Raw genomic sequence first — 27,035 nt, 5'->3', positions numbered from 1 at the left:
TATGGTACAGTTGAGATCAAAAGTGACTCCACAAACAAGAGCTTCAAGGTCAATGGACACCGACTTAAGCCATTCCTCACAAACCATTCTTTAATGGACGTAGTGGTGGAAGAGACTTCCTTACTCCACCCTACTCTTCCTCCACCATGACTTCGGGAGTTATTCTTTTCCTATCTCCTTCTTTGCTTTTATTACACTTGTCTGATTCTATTCGATGGTTTAATTGCTTTTAATCTTTTAATTGTGCTACATTGAGGACAATGTGTTGTTTAAGTGTGGGGGGGAGTGTTCCTTGGTTTTGGTTTTGCTAGTTTTTTTGGATTTGTTAATTTTGTTAGTTTTTTTGGGTTTCTAGTTTAATATTTTAGGTCAATTCTGTTTGCATGTTTTTCTTTGAATTATAGGATATGTTCAAGAAATGGGTAATTGTTTTGAAAATAAAAGTCTCTTGACATTTTGTGATTTGAAATCCTTGTTTTTCCTCTACATGTCATGATAGTTTTGAAAGCTCAATTTGAAAGTGATAAGTTTACCTTTGTGAGAATTTGAGCCATCCATCATCTTAATCATTTGGTGTGTTTTGCCCCATTGATTGCTTGCACAATAGCCTTGGCTTGATTCTTGTTGATGCTTCCTAATTCACAAGCATATTTGGAAAAGATTTAGGCAATTTTGTTCTTATAAGCCTCTAGCCAAATGGACTTACCTTAAATTAATTCCTTTGATAGCCCTTTTGAGCCTTGTTCCCTTTTCCTTGTTTTGAAGCTCACTACAAGCCTTAAGTGAAAAACCATGATATCACCTTACCCTTAAGGAATTTTGGAATTGTTTTGGGAATAAGTGTGGGGGGTTTTGTTTCATTGGATAACATGTTTTGTTGGCTATGCTTCATGATGTATTTTTGGGCCATACTTGATGTACATTGTATATTGGTTAAATGTTGGACATGCTGAATGATATGATATTTCTCAAATGCTACAGTGCAAAAAAAAAATCAAGTTGAATCAGTTAGAAAAAGAAAAAGAAAAAGAATAGCAATAAAGTTGAGTGAATAAGATCTTAAATAGAAAAAGAATGATGAGACTCTTGGTTCTACTCTTTATGTTTAAATTTTATCTTTAGGTTTTCTTTTTTTTTTTCTTAATATGCACTTATTGCCCATTGCTCCTCTATTCCTTTGGGATTTAGCTACTTATTCCATATTTTTCCCTACCTTGTCCTTGGCCCCATTACAACATTAAAAGACCTTTTTATCCTCATGTGCTTGCGTTTATGGGTTGATTGTCAATTTTATAATCTTGCCAAGTTTATGTGGTGTTGGTTTTCATGGGTGCTTTGAGGGTAAATAGTAGCCTAGACACTTGAGAGATAGAGTGTATATCTTGTGAGCCTTTATCATTTTTCATTCTTGAGCTGATTACCTATTTTGCCATGATTGGGTTTCTTGGATGATTTTCATGAATGTCTTGACTCTTTGGATCTCTTCATGTTAGATGTTAGATGTTACCCATTCCTTTCATTCCTTGATGTTCATTGGGAAATATGTAAATGTTTTTGTTTGTCTCTTTTTCATATCCATGGATTTTGTTCTTTGTTTCATTTTTCCCAGGAGTGCAAAAGGCTAAGTATAGGGGATTTTGATGTGCTATTATTTTCTCCTATTTCTTAACCCTTTTTGCACCATTTTAATTACTGAATAATCTTAATTGTCAAACTAAGTAGGCGGTTTTATTATTTGGGCTCATTCAGCTAATTTGATGTTTTTAATCTAATTTCAGGAATTAATGAAGCATTGAGCCTAATCCGTATTTTGGTTGCAGACTTAAAGAGGGAAAATAAAGCAACATTTACCTTAGTTAATTTCTAATTAGGAGATTGCAATTTTATTTTATGTTGTTCAGTGTTTATTTAGTTTTGGGCCAGAATAATGTAATAAGGCCCAGTGACTTTGAGTGACCCTTATAAATATCAGCCTTGTGATTCGTGTAAAATAGGCTATTATTTTCAGAGCATTGAGTTTAGGGTATTACGTTTTGAGCTTGATGTTACTGTTCATTTATGTTTTATGCCTTTAGCTTCAGTTACGTTCTACTTCTAGTTTCATTTACGTTTTCTGCTTTTGTTGAAATTATGGAAGGCTAAATTTCTGATGTTGCTCCTTCTGAGGATGAAGCTTAACTCTCTTCGAGGTTCTGTTTATAATGTAGCTTCTGGTAGTTTTCCCTTCACCAATTAACCCACATTAGTTAATGTTAATCTATGCACGCTTCGTGTTCGATTAATTACCTCTGAGCTTAACTTACGTTCATGCTTAATGAACGAAGGGTTAATTAGTGTATGTGTTGCCTAATCACGTATTGACAACCCTAAGTTGATTTTCGCTTAGTAAATTGAAATAGGGTTGGATTAAGTGGTTAACTGTTATGGACGAATTCTTCATAACCTAGGACAAGAGAATGACTTCTGAATCAGAGGAAACAACACGTTTTTAATACTATTAATTTCGTATTCCAGTTCACTTGTTCTTTAATTCACAAAACAAATAACCCCCCCCCCCCAATTGTTACTGTTACTGCAAGTATATTATGAACATTTGGTTTATCATTGCTCGTTGGGAAATGACCTAGGATCAATACCTAGTTACTACATTTTAATGTTTATTTGATTCGGGTACGACCGACCTCGATCAGAGAGATTATTGAGTAGAGAGTGAGTGTGAGATGCTGAGAAGAGGAGAAGGAATCCCCCTTCTTTTGTAAGGAACTATCATTCTCTATTTTTAATCTCATTTATTGTTAGGGTTTCTTTGTAATGGATGGCTAAACACCCTAGTTGGGGATTTCTAATGAACAACTGATGTAAATACCTAATATCTAATTGATTATGTTTTCTGTGTTTAATGCTTCCTTCAATGCTTAATGTTTGTATGCTTTTGGTTTGACCACCCATTTGTGTGCACAGTTAGGTGACTTTAGCATTGGAAAATGTACTGTTGCCTTAGAACTTGATTGAAGCAGGATTGAAACTTAGCCTCATGAGGGATCTGCGGGTTAAGTTTTGGTTTTAATTATGTTGTTACAATAATGTTGTTTAGTTTAGGCCTAGTCTTACATGAGGGATTTGCGGACGAAGTTTACGCTAAACTTTAGTAAGCTACTTGAGTTGAGAGATCTGCAGACGAAACTCAGTTTAAGTTAGCCTAAACCTAAGAAGGTTGTCTAAATCAGGTGCAGTCTTACATGAGGGATCTACAGACGAAGCTTGGATATTCAGCCTAACGAGGGATCGAGGGTTTAGTAATTTAGGCTACAGCATAGAACACAAGAGCACAATTGATTAGAGAAATATATTTCTATGCATCAGCTTGTTTGTTAGAAAGACCCAACATATCTACCTACTGCTGCCATTTTATTTACTTTGCATTTTATAGTTTTTAGCATACAAGTTTAGCTTAAATTCTGTTTGAAATTATCACTTATACATGTTCTCTCAACAATGCTTCGATTCTGAACTTAATTCAGGCTAACATTAGGTCCCTGTGTTCGATACTCAGATTCTTCCGTTTTAATTTTAAATACTTGACGACCCGATGTGCTTTTCAGTGAAAACTCCTCATTGAAATTTCCATGAGACATAAATGCACAAAATGTAACTGCAATGGGGGGTTGATCATACAACATAGAACACAAAAGCACAATTGATTAGAGAAATATATTTCCATGCATCAGCTTGTTTGTTAGAAAGACCCAACATATCTACCTACTGCTGTCATTTTATTTACCTTGCATTTTATAGTTTTTAGCATACAAGTTTAGTTTAAATTTTGTTTGAAATTATCACTTTTACATGTCCTCTCAACAATGCTTTAATTCTGAACTTAATTCAAGCTAACATTAGTTTCGTGTGTTCGATACTCGGATTCATCCATTTTAATTTTAAATACTTGACGATCTAGTGCACTTTTCGATAAACCCCCATTGAAATTTCCTTGAGACATAAATGCACAAAAAGTAACTGCAATGGGGAGTAACCTGTAAATAAGTTGACTTAATTAACATCGATTTTTCCAAAACCCGATGTTAACATTAATATCTTAACATTGGTTATTGAAAAACCGATGTTAACGTTAATATCTTAACATCAATTTTGTTTAAGAAACCGATGTTGTCTTATTCATAACTTAAAACCTCAAAATCCATTTTCCCCCCACGCGATCAGTTACCAAAACCTTTCTCCCTTTCTTCCTCATCACTTAGGCTCGAAAGACCTATCTGTCCTCCTCACTCAAGCTGCCATTCCTTCTCCCTTTCTTCCTCATCGCTCAGGCTCGAAAGACCTGTATGTCCTCCTCACTCAAGCGGCCATTGAGGTTCGTGTTTGGGTTCGCACAGGCTCGACGAGTTCCCATTCATGACTACCACGATTTACGTACGTCGGCAAACCTTCATGTTGCTTTAACCTTATCCCTATAAAATGTTAACTTCGGGTTGGTGAGTTCGTTGTTTCGTAGGTTTTAGACATTGTTTTGGTTCTTGGTTGGTGGGTTCGTGAGTTCATGAGTTGGTGGGTTTGCGAGTTCCTAAGTTGGTGGGTTCGTGAGTTCGTGAGTTGGTGGGTTCGCGGGTTTATGAGTTCATTATTTCGTAGGTTGCTCTCTTTGGCACTTTTGATTCTGTAAGTTTTTTCTTCAACTTTTGAGAGTTGTAACAATTCTCAGATTTTAATTCGAAGGGATAGCATTCGATCTTTATTCTCCTTTCGTTGTCTCTTATTATATCTTTATATATTGGTTTTGAATGAAATATTGATCGATTCTATTTTGTATGCCAACCTAACCGTGAGAGATGAGTGGTTTGAATACACTTGAAAATACATATATAGATATCCTTTTTTTAAATGTTTTTTGTTGTATTTAAAAGAAAGGCTAGAAATTTGTTCAGTGACTGCTACTAAGTGTTAGAAGAAGATGCTTGTTTTTGCCAGTTGCAGAGACTTTGATGCACCACATGGGATGTATAGTTAGATACTAAAGATTACAAGAAGATCCCAATTTCAATGTAACAACAATTAATCTAGTCATAAATCAATTGTTTTTATTTATATCAGTCCATTTTATCCCATTTTGTTTTGGATTGCTTAGCTTGAAACCTTGTTAGTTGTTACTATAAATTGAATTCACTAAAAATGAAATAAAAACTATATGAGAAGTAAGGATTGCCTTAAAGTTTGTCTTTGGTGGTACTCCTAGGCTTAGGATGTTATAGTCTATCTAAGATATTAGGACCATGTCTCTACTTAAAGCAATATTTATAATTAGAGGAGCAAGGAAAAGAAAGGGTTTATCTGCAGTCATCATGATTTGGAGGGTATTGAGAATTGTAAACTAAGCCAATTCGATTAGGAAGCAAGAGGATATAGAGAATAATTTTTTATTTGCTGAAATCTTCGACGTCCTAGTCTAGCAGGCCTGCCAATATTTTGTATTTAAATTTAGAATCAATTTTAGGCATTTTTGTTTTCTTATATGTAAGTGTATGAATAGGAAAAGTTGGGTTACTAATACTCCAGGTCTGTAACATACCTCAAAGGAGACCTATTTTAAATGAATGTTAATTCATGTAGGCTTACTTCTTGGGGTCTTGGACAATGAGAGTATTTGTTATTATCATGACTACCCCGCATGTTTGATTTGCTATAATATTAGTAACAGGGTAAAGTATAGGCATAACACATCACTACCTGATAGGAACTCAGGAAATAAGATGGAACCTAGGTGGAAAGAATCAAAAAGAGTAGAATTTTACTATTGAAAAGTGAACACAAAGTGGATAATTGAATAAGGATCTTTCCTCCCACTCCTTAATCTGATTTGTTGAATACCCTCCTCAATCTGATTTCCTTATTTATCTAACCAAACTCCAATACTGACTAACTAACTAAGTATTCTCACTAAATAACTTATGGACTAACTAACTAACAACTGTCCTTATTCAGCCCTCTACATTATACATCCTGACAATAGTTCCCCTTTGAAATTCCACCTTGCCCTCAAGGTGGAAATAGGGAATTCAGAACCTCACAGACTTTGATCTTTTTCTTGAATTATATATGCAGAAATTTCTTCAATTCGATCTGGTTTATTAGTTGTCACAAGCTAGTTGGGCCTCTTCATAAGGTACTCACCTACACAAGTTTTGGCATGTTAAGTTATTTGGTTTGTGCATAGTGTTATTTCATTTATTAAGTGGATGTTCATTTTACTTTTTCGTTCCTGTTTATAGCAACATAAGTTGAATTTCAAGTAGGCATTGCTATCTTGTAACTAAGAATAATATTGAGCAATAATGTGACTAGAACCATATGAAGCTGGATTGTCAACCTCATTACCTTATTTGAAGCTTTATTCACACAACATACACTGTTGACACAAAATTTCTTGAATTATATATACATAAATTTCTTCAATTCGGGGTTATTAGTTGTCACAAGCTAGCTGGCCTTTTCACAAGGTACTCACCTACACAAGTTTTGGGATGTTAAGTAATTTGGTTTGTGCATAGTGTTTTTTCATTTATTAAGTGGATGTTGATATTTGTTTTTCCTTCTTGTTTATAGCAACCTAAGTTGAATTTGAAGTAGGCATTACTATCTTGTAACTAAGAATAATATTGAGCAATGATTTGACTAGAACTTGTAAGTGACAATGAAATTTGTAGTTAGGCTTAATGGATAAGTTATGTAATCAAGGATCAAGAAATGCACATACTTTGTAATGAATCAAATCACCTTTAGAGTAATTGAGGGTGAAGATGGGTTGGTCAACTCCAAGGTAATGAAATATGTTGTGCTTGCGTATTTTAATATCCCAATTTCCTACAGCTCCATTTTCAATCTCTGAAATATGCTATAGGTTTCATTCTTTCCTTAAATAGTGACTAGTTTATTTATAGATTAATTGTTCTATATTTTATAAGTAATATGGAGTTTTGTCACATAGCGGTGCCCATTGGGCATTTCTAAACCTTAATTGTTCAATTAAGAAATCCATTCAAGTTTTTTGTCATCCTTCTTTCCTTCATCTCTAATAGTTGTTACAAATTCATACAACTTCATTAATTCAACTCATCCTTTAATGCAAGTGGTTCCTCTGACAATCATATGTAAGAACAATCTAATCTTCCTTATTGTCACTAAAGTGATATCTCAAAAAACAAATCATGTAACAATAACCCAAAGCCACCAGTGAAAACCACAAGTTCTAGATGAGATAAAAGAAACTCAACAAATATATCTACGAAAGTTCTTTGGCGGCAACAATAACAACTTCCTTGGTGATACCAAACTCCTTGTATATTTTTCCTGCTAGAGCACTTGCTCCAAATCAATCAATGCCTATGGCCTTTCCTTTGCGTCCAGCAATGTTGTGCCAACCAAATGTTGATCCTGCCTCAATGCTAACTCTAGCTATTACTGAAGCAGGTAGAACATTCTCGTCGTATTCATCTGTCTGCTCATCAAAAAGTTCCCAGCTAACAAAAGAAACAACTATAACTGTTTTTCCTTCCTTCCTTAGATCCTTAGCAGCAGCAACAACAATTTCCAACTCAAAACCAATTCGAATCAAAATAACATCAGGCTTGTTACCTGATGAGTTGTCTGAAATGGTGTAGCCACCCTTTTCAACTCCCTCAATAGGAGTTCCTAGAATTTGGGTGAACTTTTGCCTACAAAGTGCAACAATTGAGGGTCTCTTCCTGTTAACCATAGCAACTTTGTATGATCCAGCAGTTTCATTACCATCAGCTGGACGAAGCATCAAAGTGTTTGGCATTGCCTTGAAGCTTGCCAAATTCTCTATTGGCTGATGAGTTGGCCCATCCTCTCAAAGTCCAATCAAATCATGAGTCATCACATAAATAACTCCAGCTTCACACAGTGCAGAAATCCTTATGGCAGCTCTCATGTAGTCAGTGAAGACAAAGGGCATTTAGATTTTGCGGAAACAGATTTCTTGTAGCATCTGCAGGGCTTTCTGGAATGTATGTCTGAAAGTTGAAATTTAATTAGAAGGGTAGTCAATAATCCAGAAACAAATGATGGAAGTCAAGTTTTATTTATCTTAAAAGTTCGAAGGCTATACATGCATGAAGCAAAAAGATGGATGATGAATGAAGATGCAATGTACTTAATATGAAATTTAATTGTAATTAGGAAAGTTAATGAGTATAACAAAACATGGAAACAAATCACCACCATTCAGTAAAATTGGATTACCCACCATTCAACTACTAAGGAGATATAGCTCAAAATAAATATTAGGAGAAACCTAGAAGTTTGTTAGTTTACTCACCGGAAGTGCTTTCTCCCAACCAGCTGGTAATTTGCCAGCAATAATAGCCTTCAGCTTTGCAGCTTCCTCACTGTATTTTTTCTCATATTCCACAAACTTGTCATTCCACTCAGCTTCAAGTTTAGCACCCTCAAGGGTATGGCGACTCCAATGCCTAAGGAAAAATAAAGAAAGTTTCATTCTAGATCATGAAAATCTCAGCAGACTAAGAGGAAACAAAGATATCTCTAACTCCCCATCCATGCTTCTTGACATCTTCTGGCACATGGAAAGGGTTGTATGGCCATCCAAGATTCTTCCTTGAAGCATCCACTTCTTTGGCACCTAATGCACTCCCATGAACACTGTTGGAATTAGCCTTGTTTGGAGAACCAAATTCAATGGTAGTGGTTACCTGTGAAATAGAAATGAATTTGGAAATGGGCATAGCAGATGTTGGAGATGGCTCGACAACAGAAGTTTGGCAATCAGACTTAGAATCTACAAATACCTCCTCACTTGATACACTATTAGTGTGATCAATTGTCTTGAATCTTTGAAAATTCATAGGCCAAAGTCTCCATCTACGTCCAAATGAAGCTGGTCCAGGAGCATCACACTTGGCCTTCACTGCATCATCCAATCCCACTAGATTTGTATCTTTGGGCTCAACAGGTAAGTCTAAACCAAATACGGTCATTCCAAGTACAAGAGGAGCATCCTTTTCCCACAGCAGATACCTCTCTCTGAACTTCAGAATAAGATTTTCATTCTTAATTATGGATAATGCAAAACTTCTAAATTCTTCTGCAGATATTCGATGTGCTTCAAAAACCTTGGCAGCAGCAGCCAAACCCATACCCGCTTTAAGTTCATGACCACAAAGTGAGGTCTCAAACCCTGCATATTTTAAGAAAAGTAAATAAACGATTTATTAGTGCCAAACAATAATTGCATAGAATAATCCAAACCAATTTGAAGCACAGTTGTTAGCTTTTAGTCTCTTACTCAAAGCAGAATGACTTTGGTCGTCCTCATTGCAAGTTGTTGTTTGAGATTCAGTTAGTTCACTTTTCTTACAAGAATCTTCAAGGGTAGAGGTTTGTTGACTATCATCTACCAGATCATTTGATACTGACTTTCCAACATGTTCATCATTACATTCAATAATATCCTTGGTACCAGAATGACTGCCAGAACCAGTGTCAACTTCTACTGGTGCATCTTTATCAACCTCTTTATCATGGCCCAAAAAAAATCATGGTTAGATCGAATTTATGTGCATCTTGGATTCTATTGTGAGCCAAGTGAACCTCATTTGAAGCCTATCAAAGTTTCACTTTTAAAGATTCATTTTCTTCCTCAAGAACTTTCAGATTGTGCCTTATATCTATCATTTGCTATTCTGCATGTTCCAAACAATCACAACTCAAATTATGCATTCTTTCTGTTCATCAATAACAACATGCAGCATTGAGCTAAACCTGAACCTGAACTAGTTTCTAACATTGCCATATTTAAAATGCTAAACCTGAACTAAGTTCTTCCATTATTTAACATGGCTCTTAATCTTTATTCTTGTCATGTGTTCTAACTTCTATGTTCCTCAAGGACATGGAGATTGAACCTCTTATCAATTATGCTAGAAACAGTCCCAATAAAAATTGTATAACCATTTTAAGGAAATTGTATAACAAACAGAAATTGAGAGCTCACTACAAGACATTCTTCTGCACACAAGAGCACAGGAACATAAAAGAAATTATAGGTCCCATATAGAAAATGAATGAATGTTAGTTAATGTAGAATAAGTATGAGAATAAAATATCAAGTTGAGGTGTGAAATGCAGTAACAAAATTATCATCAATTTCTTTCCTTTTCCAATTCTTATAAGCTTCCTATGGACTTAATAGTGTCACCATACTTCACCAACTAAACCAGCAAAGAGGTGAACCATCTTGTTGTCTGATTTTGAATTGGACAAGCACATAACATTGGAACTGTGAGCTTAGCACCAATTACAATGTTGACAGCTAGAATGTGAAGTTCACTAGCTAGATAGATAGCTAGATTGTAAACCTAGGTAGCTAGTGAGAAGACATAGCTTGCATGCATGTCCCAAGCATGCAAGCTATGTCTTATAATATCCACTGCTCTTTCTGTAAAATCAATTTCAAAAATAACCAAAGTAAAAAAATCATATATAACATCAAATTCTATGCAACTTTATCTGCTACAAACACTACTATAGTACTATTGCTATGTCTTATAAAATATAAAATTGCAGTTACTTCTCTGCCCCTTCTCAAGGTAAATCACAAGTATTTACCTCCTTAAAATGGCCAAATACTCCTCTTTGGTCATAGTTTACACTATTTCTATCTCTTTCTCATAATCTGATATTTGTTGAAGGTATAAGGAACATTAGATAAATCATCTGCATCTAAACAAAAATATAGTCAATTAGCTTCTACCTTCATCCAAGCTTAGTAGGATACCACTTCAAATGTTCTGGTTCTTCCAGGATAGCAATGCCAACATCCCTGGATGGTATAAATTGACAGCAATCTCTCCACCAAGTATTATACTCCACCTTGCATCCGAAAAATACACATGAGAATGACAAAAACATAAGAACTAACAGTAGTGATATGAAAGTAGGAAACATAAAGTAAGATTGTTGGGATAAACCAGTTCTTCTGGTAAAGTAAAATTGAGATTGGTGGGATAAGCCAGTTCTTCATTTGATTTGCAAAGCCATGGAACTAGCAGAGTGAGTTTCTGCTTTGTAGCTTGTGATGAATATGCAGCTCGAAATAGTGGGCTTACAGCTATTCCCGTCATCCAAGGAAGCAGATATATAAACTAGCTGTCTGCCTAGAAAACTACAACAAAGAAAGCAAATATATAAACCTGGCAAGTCATGAAAATTTGATCTTGCAACAAATTTTAGAAAAACTAAATAGCTATAATCATTTGATGAAGCACTAGAAATTTTAACTTGCTTGAAAATGATGAGACATTAACTTTCTTCAAAATCATGACACATTAACTTGCTTAAAAATCAGACACACATCTTGGTTTGCAATGCCATATAATCAATAGCCCAATTATAATAATTCCTAGGAGTCCAATACCTAGAAACCAACAAAGAGGGATGGGTCCTAAGAATTGAAGATTATCTTGAAGAACTACTTACAAAAGTCAAATTTTGAAATTGTTTGACTTATTCACATTGTATGACTGTCCTCACTACTGTGTATGCTAGTTAGACTTATGATTTTGAGGCATTGACGTCGTCAATTGATATTTGTCATACTTTAAGCCTACTCATTGTCACATATTGATATCTGTTTGATGATTGATGTAGATGGTCATTGAGTTATTTGTTAGATTGTTCATTTCATTTTGGATCATGCTGCTCATCATCACAGGTACAAATGTTTGTTACCGATTAATCTTTTTATTACCTTTTCACTGCCATTAAAGACAACTGATATATGATATACAAATTGTGTTCATGATGAGAGAACCTTAGATTCCCATTTGAGACTGAATGCAATGATTCTTGCAGACAGTTTGCATTAATCACTGTATTCAATCTTGAATTGTCCGTTTGGACAGTTTAGGGAGACTAATATTTTTATGGTAGATTCATGCATTAAGGTTAACATTATTTTGTTTAATTTGATGAAATTTTGGTACAATGCATTTCTAGTTGTTCTTTGAGTGCATACTTGATTATCGGGAAATTAATTTCACCGATTTCATGTCGTGTACTTGGAAACCAATGCAAAACACTGCCGAAATTTTGTCAAATTTAACAAAATAGAATTAACCCTGACGTATGAACCTACCATAAAAGATGGTCTTCCTGAATGGGATAGGGCCACACCTATAATAAAAAAAGTGATATTTTCATGCATCGAATAACTTTGTGAGTATCACAGAGTTATTACTTAGCTGGATCGAAATTGGATGAATGAAAGTCGCATCAACCCAGAATATGAGGAAGGCGTCGAGCAGTTCTTGCAATTTGATTCAGCAAGAAGTCGACCGTATGAAGATGGAAAATATTATTCTCCTTGTATCAATTGTTTGAACGGAAGGCGACAAATACTGGACGACATATGGGAGCATCTATTGTGTGATGGGATTAAGAAGAATTACACGACGTGGATATGGCATGGTGTATTGACAGACATGCAGAGTAGGTCCCAATCTGAACCGTTTGATGTAGAAATAGGAGATCACTTGGAGGATATGATTCGTGACCTTGGACAAGAGTCTTTTCAGCAAGTACATGCTCCTATGTATGAAGGATTGCAAAGTGATTCAAAGAAGCCTTTGTATACGGGGTGCAAGAATTCCTTGACGCTGTTGTCGGCAGTGTTAAGTCTAGTTAATGTCAAGGCCAAATATGGGTGGAGTGACAAAAGCTTTAGTTCACAGCTTCAAGTAGTGCACGATCTGCTTCTAGAGGAAAACATGTTGCCTAAAAGTTACTATCAGGCCAAGAAGATATTGTGTCTAATGGGTATGGAGTATCAGAAGATTTATGCTTGCCCGAATTATTGCATACTGTACAGGTATGAATTCAAAGAAATGTCCAAATGCCCTAGGTGTGGGGCATCATGGTACAAAGTGAAGGATGATGAGGACTGCAGTTCTGATGAAAACTCAAAGAAGGGCCATCCAGCAAAGGTGTTGTGGTATCTTCCCATCATTCCAAGGTTTAAGCGTAATGGAGACAATGCAAAAGACTTTACCTAGCATGCAAATGGGAGAAACTCTGATGGAATGGTCCGCCATCCAGTTGATTGCTCCAGTGGAAGAAGATTGATGGCTTGTATCCGGATTTCGGCAAAGAGGCAAGAAATCTTAGGCTTGGGCAAGTCAATGATGGAATGAATCCATATAACAATTTAAGCACTCAATACAGTTCATGGCCAGTTATACTAGTAATTTACAATTTTCCTCCTTGGTTATGTAGGAAGCGAAAATACATGATGTTGTCTATGATGCTATCGGACCCAAGACATCCAGGAAATGACATTGATGTTTATCTAAGTCTGTTGATTGAAGACCTGACAAAGTTGTGGGACGAGGAGGTTTTAGTGTTTGATGGGTTTCGCAAGAAGACTTTTCAAATGCGTGCAATGCTTTTTTGTACCATTAATGACTTTCCAGCATATAGGAATCTGAGCGGTTATAGTGTTAAGGGTCATCATGCATGCCCCATCTATGAAGAAGACACAAGGTATATACAACTGAAACATGGTAGAAAAATAGTGTACACTAGGCATCGCCGTTTTCTAAAACCTCATCACCCTTACAGGCGATTGAAAGAAGCATTTAATGGAAGTCAAGAGCACGAAACTGCGCCGATACCGTTGACTGGTGAGCAGGTCTTCCAGCGGGTTGAACACATGAATACTGTATTTGGAAAGACCCAAAAGAAGGATAAAAGTAAGACTTGCATATGGAAGAAAAGGTCCATTTTCTTTGATCTTTCATACTGGCCTGATCTAGATATTAGACATTGTATTGATGCTATGCATATGGAGAAAAATGTATGTGATAGTGTCGTTGGGATGCTCTTTAACATTCAAGGCAAGATGAAAGATGGTCTGAATACCCATCAAGATCTAGCTGACATGGGTATACGATTGCAGTTGCATCCAAGGTCTGATGGTAAAAGAATATACTTGCCTCCAGCTTGTCATACTTTGTCCAAAAGGGAGAAGATCAGTTTTTGTCAGTGTCTGCGCCGGGTCAAAGTCCTTCAAGGATACTCTTCAAATATTAAGAGCCTTGTGCATTTGAAGGAGCTTAAGGTGGTAGGGTTAAAGTCTCACGATTGTCACGTGTTGATGCAACAATTGTTAGTCGTGGCCATACGAGACATTGTGCCTAACAAAGTCAAGTTAGCCATAACTCAACTATGCTTTTTCTTCAATGCCATATGTAGAAAAGTCCTTGATCCTGTCAAGTTTGATAACCTGGAAAATGAGGCCGCAATTTTACTGTGCCAGTTGGAGATGTATTTTCCTCCTACTTTCTTTGACATCATGGTTCACTTAATTGTTCATTTGGTCAGAGAAATCAAATGTTGTGGTCCTATTTATATTATGGTGGATGTACCCGGTTGAGCGATACATGAAGACCTTAAAAGGGTATACCAAGAATCTACATCATCCGGAAGCATCTATTGTTGAAAGGTACATTGCAAAAGAAGCCATTGAATTTTTTTAGAGTATATTGAAAAGGCTAAACCTGTTAGCCTTCCTAAGTCTCGTCATGACGACATAGTGGGCGGTAGGGGTTCAAGAGGACTGCATGTTATCACTCTAAGTGTAGAAGATTTGTTACAAGCTCACTTGTATGTGTTGAATAACAATAATGAAGTTTTGCCACACATACTTCAGCATGAAGGTTTAGTCAAACAAAGTAATCCAAAAATGTCAAAGAATTGGGTCTTGAAAAAGCATAACAATACTTTCTTTGATTGGTATAAAGATACAATCTTTGCTGATGAAAATGCTTCTAAAACATTAAGAAAGCTAGTTGATGGACCTAAAAGAGATGTTATAACTTGGCAAGGATACGACGTAAACAAGTATTCCTTTTATACAAAAGCACAAGACGAGAAAAGTACAATGCAAAACAGCGAGGTCACCCTAAGGGCAGAATCTAACACTTCGCAAGTGTACATGATGACAATCCCTGTGTAGCTTCCATCCCTTACTTTGGGTTCATTAATGAAATTTGGGAGCTTAACTATGTTAAATTTATTGTTTGTGTTTTCAAATGTAAATGGGTTGACAGCAACACCAGTGCGCGGACCGATGATGTAGGATTTACGTTGGTAGACCTAAAGAAACTAGCTTACCACAATGACCCTTTCATCATGGCAGAACAAGCTAAACAGGTATTTTATGTGTAAGACCCTTGTGATGAAAGGTGGTTCATGGTTCTACACGGGAAAAAAATTGGTGTTAATGTAGAAGATGATGATTCATACATTGATACTTATGTTAGTACTTTATCCACACAAATGACTCCTAATGTTGTCGGAGAAGAAGAAGCTGACGACATTCATGCTAATCGTAATGATCATGATGAAGGAGAATTAATTAACATCGTCTAATGTAATTTTCTAATTATGTATTTCATTTCAGTACATTCATTTACATAACTGATTCAGTTTTTTGATAATGTTAACTAACTCAAGTTTTTTTCTTTACAGGCCCATACCTACTCCACCTACCTTGCCTCCTCCTCCTCCTCTTCTTCCAGCAGTACCATCAGTGTCTCCGTCTACCTTGAAGCGGACATGCAAAACCATGCGGCTATGATCCTTGGCCACTATACCACCTGGGGCAGAGAGACCAGTGGTCCACATCGATCCTACGACTGGGAAGGCTGACCGTCCCCACAAGAAGAAATTAAGAACATATTTGGGGATTGTCCCTACTGCTCAGAAGGATTTGATATGGGAGGATATTCAGGTATTTTAGTTTTCATCTTTCATTTTCTTTATTAGCCAAAATTTATAATTTACTAACAATAAAACCTAATTTATTGTTTGTCAGGTTGAATTTGATATCCCTGAAGCTTCTAACAGTAGGACAAAGAAGAAAGTACTTCCGACTGTCGGCGAGCAGTGGAGACAGTTTAAATCTGATTTAATAGGGAAATGGGCACTTGCAGCCGACAAGGACAATGTGGACGACACTGTTTGTGAAAAATACAGCATTAGCAAGGAGAAATGGGCCCAGTTTTGTCAGACCCGCAAAGACCCCTCGTGGGAGGTAGAGGTATGTACTTTGTCATTTTAATTGTTTTCCACTAAAAATTTAGTTCTTATAATACATTGTAGTAATCATTTTCATTAATGCTTGATTTTAGCAGGATGTGCGGAAAAAGGCACAGGCCATCTAGAAGCAAAACACCACCCCCCACGTGTTGTCTCATGCGGGTTATGAATATTTAGAACAGAAGTTGATGGCTGAGAAGACAAAGAAAAAACGGGAGGAAGCTGCTCAATCTGGAAGCACTAAGGGCGTGATTGACCCTTCATCTCCCATCAGACGACATGTGAAGTGGAAGATGGCCCGCACCAAGAAAACTGGGCAGATGATGTCTAAGGCTGCAAAGGAAATTTCTAAGAAGATTGTAAGTCATTTTCAATTAAGAATTTTAATTATCTTTGTTTATTTTGTGAATGACTAAACAAATATATGTGTCCTGTATAGGATTCTTTGGAGGAGCAGGCGTCACAGGGTTCGTTTGTCTCCCATGGACGTCAAGATCTCCTGACTGCTGCCATTGGGCGACTAGAACACCCTGGCCGTGTGTGTGTTGTTGGAGCCGGTGTGACCATAAAGCAATACTTTGGATCGGCTACACGAACCTCCCGCAGTTCTTCCTCCATGGATCTCGAAGAACTCAAGCAGCAGACTCAACAAATCAGGGACCAACTGGAGGAGTCGATCATAGAAAAAGTGACTTAGCAGTTGATGTTATCCTTTAGCCAGATGCAGTCCCAGTTGCAATCACTGATCCAATCACAGGGACTTGCACTGCCTCCAGAGCCTGAGGTTGGTCCCTCAGCTGCTCGTGTCAACACAAAGGGGAGTTGTGTTGATCCCTCACCGACCAATCCAGACACGGGTGACTCAGACAAATGCAGGTTGTACATCGAAGAAAATCCTTCCCGCTTGGTTGCCCTAGGAAGAGTTTATGAGGGATCCACATCAGTTCACAACATCCCTTTGTTGCATGGCCAAGTGAAGGTTGGTGTTGAGGAGGTTAAAGATTCATAGGCTCCCGTTCCTATACCCACTGACGAGGATATTTTAGTGGGGCAGGCACTTAACACCTTCCTTCCTTGGTCGACATATCTCGTGAAGCATTTATCAGAACAGGTATTTTACTCTCATTATATGCTTCTTTTTTTCAATTTAACTTTTCATTGTAATTAAATTATGTTAATTAACTATGTTGGATAAGCAGGTAGTTGTGTCTCCAACAAAACCTCCAGATAGGCCGGATCCTGAGGTCGATGATCCCTTATATTTGATGACATTGACCATCCCACAACTTTTTTTGAAGCCTCTCCAGGTTATGTGGGATGCTACCGTGTTCGGGGTATTTAATGAAGACTTCCCGTTGTACATAAAGCACAAAGATCTCTTTGAAATTGCACACGGTGGTTAATGTCTCTGCATATCTGTTAAACAGTTGTGGATTCTGTAATTCAATTTAGATTATTCTTAATTACCTAAGTTATTGTTTTAAATTCATACATAATTAACTTTGTCTTAACAAAAATAGGCATCTGACTGAGACAAGTATGTGAGCGTGGAATTCCGATGTGTATGGATTCCTCGAGCCACAATCCATTTAGAGATTTGGGTAATCACAATTTGAATCAGAAAGTTACATGAAGAGTTGGGTGTAGAGTTCAAATCGCGATGTCTACCTTGGAGCCTACCTGAATGGGTAAGTCAAACTGAACAACTGAATTTAAATAATGTATAATACTATAATAACCCATATTCGTCTCCACTGCCGGACACACTGGCAAATGGTCATCATTTTGCTTAAGGAAAATCTTGTTGTCTGGTTTTGTTCCTTGTATAATAGGCCAGACAACTACCTTAAAGGAATAATTAACAGGTCAGTGTTGTTTTTCAATACATTTGCATTAGCATAACTCAACAACATCAAAATTTTAATGTTTCTTGTATTCAACAATGCTTTGAAAGAACTTGATGATACTCCACAACCTAAATCCAAGGCTGGTGCTAGGTGGATTGTTGTTAAGGTACGTGATTTAAATAAAACTTCTACTTATATATATTTTATGTGTGTGTACACTAATTGTAGTTAATGTTTAATATCCAAATTTCATTATGTATTTGGTATAATAGATAAAAAGGAAGCACTAAGTGCAGCTATTACGTCATGCACTGGATGTCCACGATAATCTTAGGAACTTTCAGGAATAATTGGGAAACGGTAATTGTTTATTTCAAACAAAGTTGATTTTCTTATCATTGGTATTACATTATTAACTTATGTTTTATTTGATCATGCAGTATTTTAATGATGTTAGACCATTGGAAGCAGAGAGATTGAAGGCGCTTCGCATCCAGTGGGCACAATATTATCTCAAAGTTAGAAATCAAACTTAGGATGTTAGGGAACTATGTAACTTTAGGTTACTTAATTAGTTTACTAGCTTGCATTACATTTTTTACAATTGTTGTTTCATTTTAACATTGAATAATCTTTGTTGATAGTTATTTATAAATTATTTATTCATAGTTATCAATTGATTTTTTATAATTCATAGTTTACAAGCTAGCTTTCTACTAAAACCTGTTTGAAAGAAGAATGCAAATGATATATGTTGTGCTGTGTGGTCTGATTTTAAATTTACAGGTTTAATTTTGGATTTTTTGTAAAAACAAAGAGAGTATTAAAAAAATTTAACAACAACATCAGTTTTTTTTAAAAAAACTGATGTTAATATACACAAACAACATCGGTTTTTCCAAAAAAAACCAATGTTAACATATAAGTTAACATCGGTTTTTCAAAAAATCGATGTTAACATCGGTTTCTGTAAAAAAAACGATGTTAACTTATACGTTAACATCAATTTCTGTTAAAAACCGATGTTAATATGAAAAATGTTAACATCGGTTTTCTACAAAAACCGATGTTAACTTATACGTTAACATCGGTTTTTATAGAAAACTATACGTTAACATCGGTTCTGTATAAAAACCAATGTGAACTGTCAACATTCATACATTTTTTTTGTGAAATTCTTTTTATATAACATCGGTTATTTAAATAACCGATGTTGTCAATTTTACGTTAACATCGAATTTTTAAAAAACCGATGTTAACAATAATATTTTCAACATCAGTACTTTCAACATTGGTTAAAAATAGATGTAGAAAGTCATAAATAACCGATGTAAAAAGCATAATTTCTAATAGTGTTCCTCTGGCAAAATTCATTTAACCATGATAGAAAACTTCACTCTTTAAAATAATTATTTAAAAAAAGTCCCTTGGATACTTAACAACACAAGGTCTTCTGGTAAAAAGAAACACAAGGTCTTTGTACTTTATTTTCTCAAATCTAGGGTTTCCATTTCTCCTCTTTCTCAGATACATTTGTTTTGTTAATGTGAACACATTTCAAAACTAGAAGTTGTTCATCATCTTCTTCTCTTCATCAACCACTCCACTAGAAGTAGATCCCTCTCTCATGGTGAGGTAGACATTGAAGATATGGGACTTGCACAAGGACTAGGAGGACCTACGATCAGAGCCAAAGCCAAAAAGGTAGAGGATACCCTACAATAAGTGGTAGCAACAATTCTTGAAGCTGAACTTGCGATGAAGGACACTGAACTACAATAAGTTGTTGTTGACTTTATTCTTTTAAGAATTAAATAAAGTTGTATTTCTTGTATTTTCATTTTTTATTTTATTTATGTTAGTGGTTGATAGCCTTTGTGTCTTTTCATGTGCACCACTAGGAATTAAAGCCTTACCTTTATAATTTTAGTTAACGGTGTATTTAGAGTAATTAAAGAATCATAATTGGTTAATGGTGCATTTAGAATAATTAATGGTTGACAACCTATATGTACACAAAATTGCAATGGAATAGGGGACTTGAATTTTTAGACTAAATACCCGTGTATTGTGAGAGTATTCTCTAGGTTCTAGGTTGAACCCATTCTGACTTATCAAGCACTATCCATCACCCTTGTGGCATCTTCCTTTCGCTTATCTTCCATTACTAGAAGTGGTGCCTTCCACCTATCATCAAGCGATCCATAACCAGAACCATATCACATAGCTTCCATTCGCAATCTAGATTCTCTTTGATTGGTAAGCTTCACGTTCCTTCTCTAAGAATTTGTTTTATCTTCATTTCAATTTTAAAATTCCATTCATTTATTTTCTTTTTGTGAGGGCATTTCTTCTTCATCAGATTCCTAATCCCGCCAATTTTGTGTGATATTCCAATTTTGTGTTTGGTTCCGAGTTTCTAAACTCAAATGTGGGATTTGTCTTAAGGATAAATTAATTGAATAACCTCATTTCTGATTGTGGATTTTAAATTTTTTGTCTTCTTCTTTGCACATGCCTTTGCTAGTTTTCCCCTTTTTTGTTTATTTTCTTTCTCATCTAATAAAGAAAATTGTAGGGACAAATTGTAGTTTACATGATTCATAAGTTCACATTAATATTAATGGAGTGCTTGACTTAGAAATTATAGCATTTGTGACTGAAAGTCCTATTCATTTGGTTTTTTGTCGTCACAAATTTGCTGAAATTTCTTCCGATGATGATTCTAGCAAAAATAACCCTGGCCTTTCTAAACATGAAGAGAAAGTGGTAGAAATTGATATTGGTGTAAATGATCATAGTAGCTCAAATATTATAGTTAGTTTAGAATCCCCTTAAAATTGTGTGTGAAAAATGCTAGATGTGTTTTCAAACTAAGTATTTTATATAAACCTTATCAGTAAATTGACAACATTTTCCATTGATGTTATATATTTTATATTACTAGTGAATTGATATTATCAATTTCTTTCCCTCTTTTCCTTTTCCAGTCCAATTCTATGACTGTATTAATCTGACTTGTTGATTGATGTGTCATTATTTTCTCCTATTTCTTACCCCTTTTTTGTCACCGTTTTAATTACTAATTAGCCTTATTTGTCAAATTAATTATGCAGTTTTATCATTTGGGCCTACTTGACTAATTCTGTGTTTTAATTAAATTTCAAGAGAATTATAAGCAATTGAGCTTGGATCCGGAATTGAGCTGAGCCAACTTGGACTTGAAGAGAGCAGACAATTTTATTTGTCGTCTAGTTTTATTTTATTTCGTTTTTGGGCTGTATTTTTCTAATTGGGCCACCAGACCTTATTTTAGTGAGCCCAGCTACTAGGGTTTTAAGGGTTTTCATGTTACTATTCACGTAGGCAGTTTTTGAAGGGTTTCATTTTCAGCTTCCTTGAGAGTTACTGTTCATGAGTACTGTTCACGTAGCTTCTTCTAATTCCAATTTCGTTTTCTGCTTCAATTTCCAGTTTCGTTTTATGCTTCAATTTCCATTTCGTTTTTGCTGATTGTTGGATCAAGTGGTCTCAGAATAATTAAGAAGGGGGGTTGAATTAATTATTTGTGAACCTTTACTAATTAAAAAACTTATCCTTCTTAATGTTACTAAATTCAATTAGGCTTTTACTACAAAGTTAAGAAAGTAAAGAACAAAAATAGAAACTAAACCAAAAGTAAAAGCGATAATTAAAAGTGCACAGCAGAAATTAAAGAGTGTAGGGAAGAAGAAGACAAACACAAGAATTTTATACTAGTTCGGCAACAACCCGTGCCTACATCCAGTTCCCAAGCAACCTGTGGTCCTTGAGATTTCTTTCAACCTTGTAAAAACCTTTACAAGCAACGATCCACTAGGGATGTACCCTCCCTTGTTCCCTTTGAACAACCTAGTGGATGTACCCTCCACTTGAACTGATCCACAAGTGATGTACCCTCTCTTTTTCTCAGTTACAACAACCCAAGTAGATGTACCCTCTACTTGTACCACAAAGGATGTACCCTCCAATGTGTTAAGACAAAGTTCTCAGGCGGTTAGTCCTTTGAAACTTTGTGAAGGGGAAACAAAAGATATCTCAGGCGGTTAGTCCTTTGAAATCTTTTGTTTAAGGGAAAGGGAAGAATCAAAAGAATTCTCAGACTGTGTCATTTTGAATTCTTTGAAAAGGGAAAAGGGAGATACAAAAGAATTCAGGCGGTTAGTCCTTCATTCTTTGGGAAAAGGGAGAAGAGAGACACAAAAAGAATTCAGGCGGTTAGTCCTTGTCAAATTCTTTTTGGCAAAGGGAGAATAGAATAAAAAGATATAGCACACTTTTGTTTTCTGTGAAAGAACAAGGTTTGGAAACCAGAAAACTTAGAAAGCTTTTGGCAAAGGAAAAAGAAGAAGAAGAAGAAGAAGAAGAAGAAGTTCAAAAAGATGTTCAAAAGTTGTGTAAAAAGTTATTTAAATGCAAGTCAAGGTCTTGCTTTTATAGACTCTTCATGTCTGGTCAAGAAAACCATTGGAAGAGTTATAACCTTGAGAAAAACCTAAAAACCATTGGAAGAGTAACATCTCTTGACTTTCCATTCAAAACTTGTCACTGGTAATCGATTACCAAAACCATGTAATCGATTACACAAAGCATTTTATGAAAAGATGTGACTCTTCACAATTGAATTTGAATTTCAATGTTCAGATACATTGGTAATCGATTACCAATTTATTGTAATCGATTACACGATTTAAAAATCAATTGGAACGCTGAAAATTTAGTTAAAAGCTTTTGAAATCAAACTTTGCCACTGGTAATCGATTACAGGAAACTGGTGATCGATTACCAGAGAGTAAAAACTCTCGTAACTTAGAAAATTTTGATAAAAACTCTTTTGAAAAACAAAACTATGCTATGTTTGTTTTTTGAAAAATCTTTTCAATACTTCCCTTGTGAAGTCTTCTTGATTTCTTCTCTTGAATCTTGAATTCATCTTCTCTTGAATCTTGAAATCAAACTTCTCTTGAATCTTGAATCTTCTTGATTCAATCTTGAAATCATTCTCTTGGGCATTTTGTCATCATCTTTGTCATCATCAAAACTACTTGAATCAACTTGATTCATCATCATGAAGCTTGCTTCTACACTGATTATGGAAGGCTGAATCACTAGTGTTGTTTTCTCTTAAGTATTAAGCATAGCTCTCTTTGAGGTTTTGTTCTTAATACTACTAGTTTCTAATCAGTTTTTCCCCTTCACCAATTATTCTATACTTGATGTTGATATTAATCCATGCATGCTTAATGTTTGATTATTTTTCTCTGTGCTCAATTAACGTTCATGCTTAATGGACATGTGAGAGGGATTAATTGATGTATGTGTTGCTTAATCACATAATGACAACCTTGTGTTAATTTTCATTTAGTAAATTAATTTTGGGTTGGATTAAGTGGTTGAACTGATTAGGGACATATTCTCGTAACCTAGGATAAGAGACTTGCTTTTGAATCAAGGGGAAACAACACGTTTTAGTTCTGTTATTTCTTTAATTTGAGTTCGCTTGTTGTTTGAATTACAAAAACAACAACCCCCCCCCCCAATTCGTTATTGTTTCATTATTACATGTTATGAACATCTATTTGATCATTGCTCACTAGGAGACGACCTAGGATCACTTCCTAGATACTGCATCTTAATTTTTATTTGATTCGGGTACGGCCTCGATCAAATTTGGCGCCATTGCCGGGGAGTAGTGGTCCAAAGGTTCATAATTATGTTTTTGTGTCTTTGTGTTTGTTTCTGTGTGTTTTTGTGTCTGTGGTTAATTTGCAGTGTTTAGTTGTTTTGTGTGTAGTTTTGTTGTTTAGTGTTGTTTGTGTGTGTTTCAAGTGTGTAGTGTTGCATTTTGTTTTTGTTTTTCAGAGTGTTGTGAATAGTGCTGAATAGTGCTGTGAACAGTACCTAAATTTTGCTAATTAATTGGCGATTTTTGTTTTGATATCTAGAGTTGTTATTTTTGGCAGATTTTTTGTGTGGTAGTTTCTTTTGATCCATATTTTGTGTGAAAAATACCAGGAGCACTTGGTGTGGCTGAATTTGAGAGAGACAAAAAATTTGGGAACTTGTTTTTAGCGAAACTTAAAATGGCCATAACTTTTGCTCCAGTTATCAAAATGACTACTATTATATATGCAGTTGGGGTAGAAAAAAATTCTCATGCTGTGGCAACCTGCTTTAGCTAGTTGAGGTTTCCCAAACTTGAAAAATCAGCTGTTTACTAAGTTTTTTTTTTATTTTTCAAGTATTATTGTCCTATTTTTCTAAACTTTGCTTAGGCAGTTTTCATAGTTAGACTTTGAATTTTTGTTTGAAAATTTTTGTGCTATCTTTTCATAATTTTAGGGTGTTTCTCACAAATTTTCAGCTCATTTGGATATCATTTGAGTATAGTTGTAGTTTTACCCCTAGTTTTAGCTTGTTTGAGAAATACATGATTTGCTGCATATAGTGCAAGACTAGGGACAATCCAAGTGATTTACAACCCTTTGATCCTGAAATAGATATAACCTTTCATAGATTATTTAGGCATAGTGAGCATCCTGATCATTCTGTGCACTTTGAGCATTTTGAGCATTCTGAGCATTCTGTGTATTTTGTGCATTCTGAGCATTTTGTTGCTGGTGATTCTGAACATTCTGATTTTGAGCATTCAACTGCTAATTTTCATACTGAGAACATGGCTCAATCTCCACCTCGTGAGAGGACTCTTAGGGAGATGGTTGCACCTAATTTCACTTATGAAAGCTTGTGCATTCAGTATCCTGATGAGGATGTTCCATATGTTCTCAAGAATGGACTAATACATTTGCTGCCCAAGTTTCATGGTCTTGCAGGTGAAGATCCTCATAAGCATCTTAAGGAGTTCCATATTGTTTGTTCCACCATGAAACCCCTTGATGTCCAGGAAGATCATGTCTTTCTAAAGGCTTTCCCTCATTATCTGGAGGGAGTGGCGAAAGATTGGTTGTACTACCTTGCTCCCAGATCCATTACCAGCTGGGATGACCTTAAGAGGGTGTTCATTGAGAAATTCTTCCCTACATCCAGGACCACTACCATCAGAAAAGACATTTCAGGAATTAGGCAACTTAGTGGAGAGAGCTTGTATGAGTACTGGGAAAGATTCAAGAAATTGTGTGCAAGTTGTCCTCACCACTAGATTTCTGAGCAACTCCTTCTACAATATTTCTATAAGGGACTTAGCAGCATGGAGAGGAGTATGATTGATGCTGCCAGTGGTGGAGCTCTTGGTGATATGACTCCGGCTGAGGCTAGGAATCTGATTGAGAAGATGGCTTCCAACTCCCAACAATTCAGTGCAAGAAATGATGCTATTGTCCTTAGAGGAGTCCATGATATGACAAGAGACAAATGAGGCAAATGAGTCCCCTTCTCAACCTTCCTTAGTGGAGTTAGTGAGGCAAATGACCATCCAAAATATGCAATTTCAGCAAGAGACAAGAGCCTCTATTCAGAGTCTGACAAATTAGATGGGGTAGATGGCTACTCAGTTGAACCAAGCTCAGTCCCAAAATTTTGACAAATTTCCTTCACAAACTATGCAGAATCCGAAAAATATGAGTGTCATCACCTTGAGGTCTGGCAAGCAAATTGAAGTGCCTCCACCAGTAGCACCACCTGTGCCTGAACCTGTCAAGCTTCATTCTACACCTGAAAAAGAGGATGAGCTAGCTGCACAATAGAGAAAGCTTCCAGATCATGAGGGAGCTAACAAAAATTTTCATGCAGGTGGACCTTCTTCTAGTAGTTCTGACTTGCAGCAGCCTCCTATCCCTCTTCCATTTCCACCTAGAGCAATTCCAAACAAAAATATGGAAGAAGTTGATAAGGAGATCTTGGAGACCTTTAGGAAAGTAGAAGTGAACATACCTCTGCTAGATGCCATCAAGCAAATTCCAAGATATGCCAAGTTTCTAAAGGAGTTGTGCACCCACAAAAGGAGGCTCAAAGGCAATGAAAGGATTAGCATGGGCAGAAATGTGTCAACATTTATAGGTAAGTATGTTCCTCACATTCCTGAGAAATGTAAGGACCCAGGTACTTTATGTATACCTTGCATTATTGGGAACAACAAATTTGAGAATGCCATGCTAGATCTAGGAGCATCAGTTAGTGTCATGCCTCTGTCCATTTTTAATTATTTATCTCTTGGACCTTTGCAACCTATAGATGTGGTGATTTACTTGGCAAATAGAAGTGTTGCTTACCCCGCAGGTTTCATAGAGGATGTGTTGGTTCAGGTTGGTGAACTTATTTTTCCTGCTGATTTTTATGTTCTTGATATGGAAGAGGGATTTTCCCATGGTTCAGTTCCAATTATTTTAGGCAGGCCATTTATGAAAACATCCCGAACCAAGATAGATGTTTATGTTGGCACAATGTCTATGCAATTTGGTGATATTTTTGTTCATTTTAACATTCTTGATGCCATGAAACATCCATCTGAGGATCATTCTATTTTACGTGTTGAGATACTTGATCAGATTGTTGATGATTATATGTTTAATTTTGATTCTCTTCATGGTAAGAAACATCCATTTTTATCTAATCTACATACTTGTCATTCCTCATGCATTGAATCTGAATCTGAGTTTGAATTTGATCTTGTATCTGATTTTTATGCTGAGAGTAATTTTGAATTTGAGTCTGGTTCTGATTTTCTGGGTGTTGTACCTCTTGATGTTGATTTTTTAGAGTCAAAATGCACTAACCATGTTGTAGGAAATACATATACTTCTGACCTACTTTATGAGGTATAGGCTGAGGAGCCTTCCTCTTCTTCTCCTACCATGGTTCCTCCCACTGTTCAGCCACCACCCACACCAGAGTTGAAGCCTTTACCTACAAACCTCAAGTATGCTTACTTGGAGGACAAGGAAAATTTTCCAGTGATCATCTCTACCTCCCTTTCTACTGAGCAAGAGGAGAAGTTGTTGCTAGTGCTCCAGAAGCACAAGAAAGCCATTGGATGGACTTTAG

The 27,035-nt window shown here is 35.9% G+C and overlaps 1 protein-coding gene, 1 non-coding gene and 1 pseudogene across 2 annotated transcripts in view; 1 reads left to right on the top strand and 2 right to left on the bottom strand.

Annotated features, from left to right (window-relative positions):
* Positions 1 to 7,291: 7,291 nt before the first annotated feature.
* LOC114373184 lies at positions 7,292 to 11,174 on the bottom strand (annotated as a pseudogene).
* Positions 11,175 to 16,870: 5,696 nt separating this feature from the next.
* The window catches only part of LOC114373177 (protein MAIN-LIKE 2-like), a 31,603-nt gene continuing 21,438 nt past the window's right edge, over positions 16,871 to 27,035 (top strand). The window contains exon 1 of the mRNA XM_028330708.1: positions 16,871 to 17,025. Coding sequence (XP_028186509.1) covers positions 16,871 to 17,025 — 155 coding nt within the window. The remainder of the gene's footprint in view (positions 17,026 to 27,035) is intronic.
* LOC114404574 lies at positions 25,090 to 25,196 on the bottom strand. The gene has a single exon (XR_003665039.1). It is a non-coding gene; the product is annotated as a small nucleolar RNA R71 (small nucleolar RNA).

Source organism: Glycine soja, chromosome 2 (genome assembly GCF_004193775.1).
Source record: "Glycine soja cultivar W05 chromosome 2, ASM419377v2, whole genome shotgun sequence".
Taxonomy (NCBI): domain Eukaryota; kingdom Viridiplantae; phylum Streptophyta; class Magnoliopsida; order Fabales; family Fabaceae; genus Glycine; species Glycine soja.
Note: the sequence above shows the minus strand (reverse complement) of the source record. Positions and strands in the feature narration are given on the sequence as shown.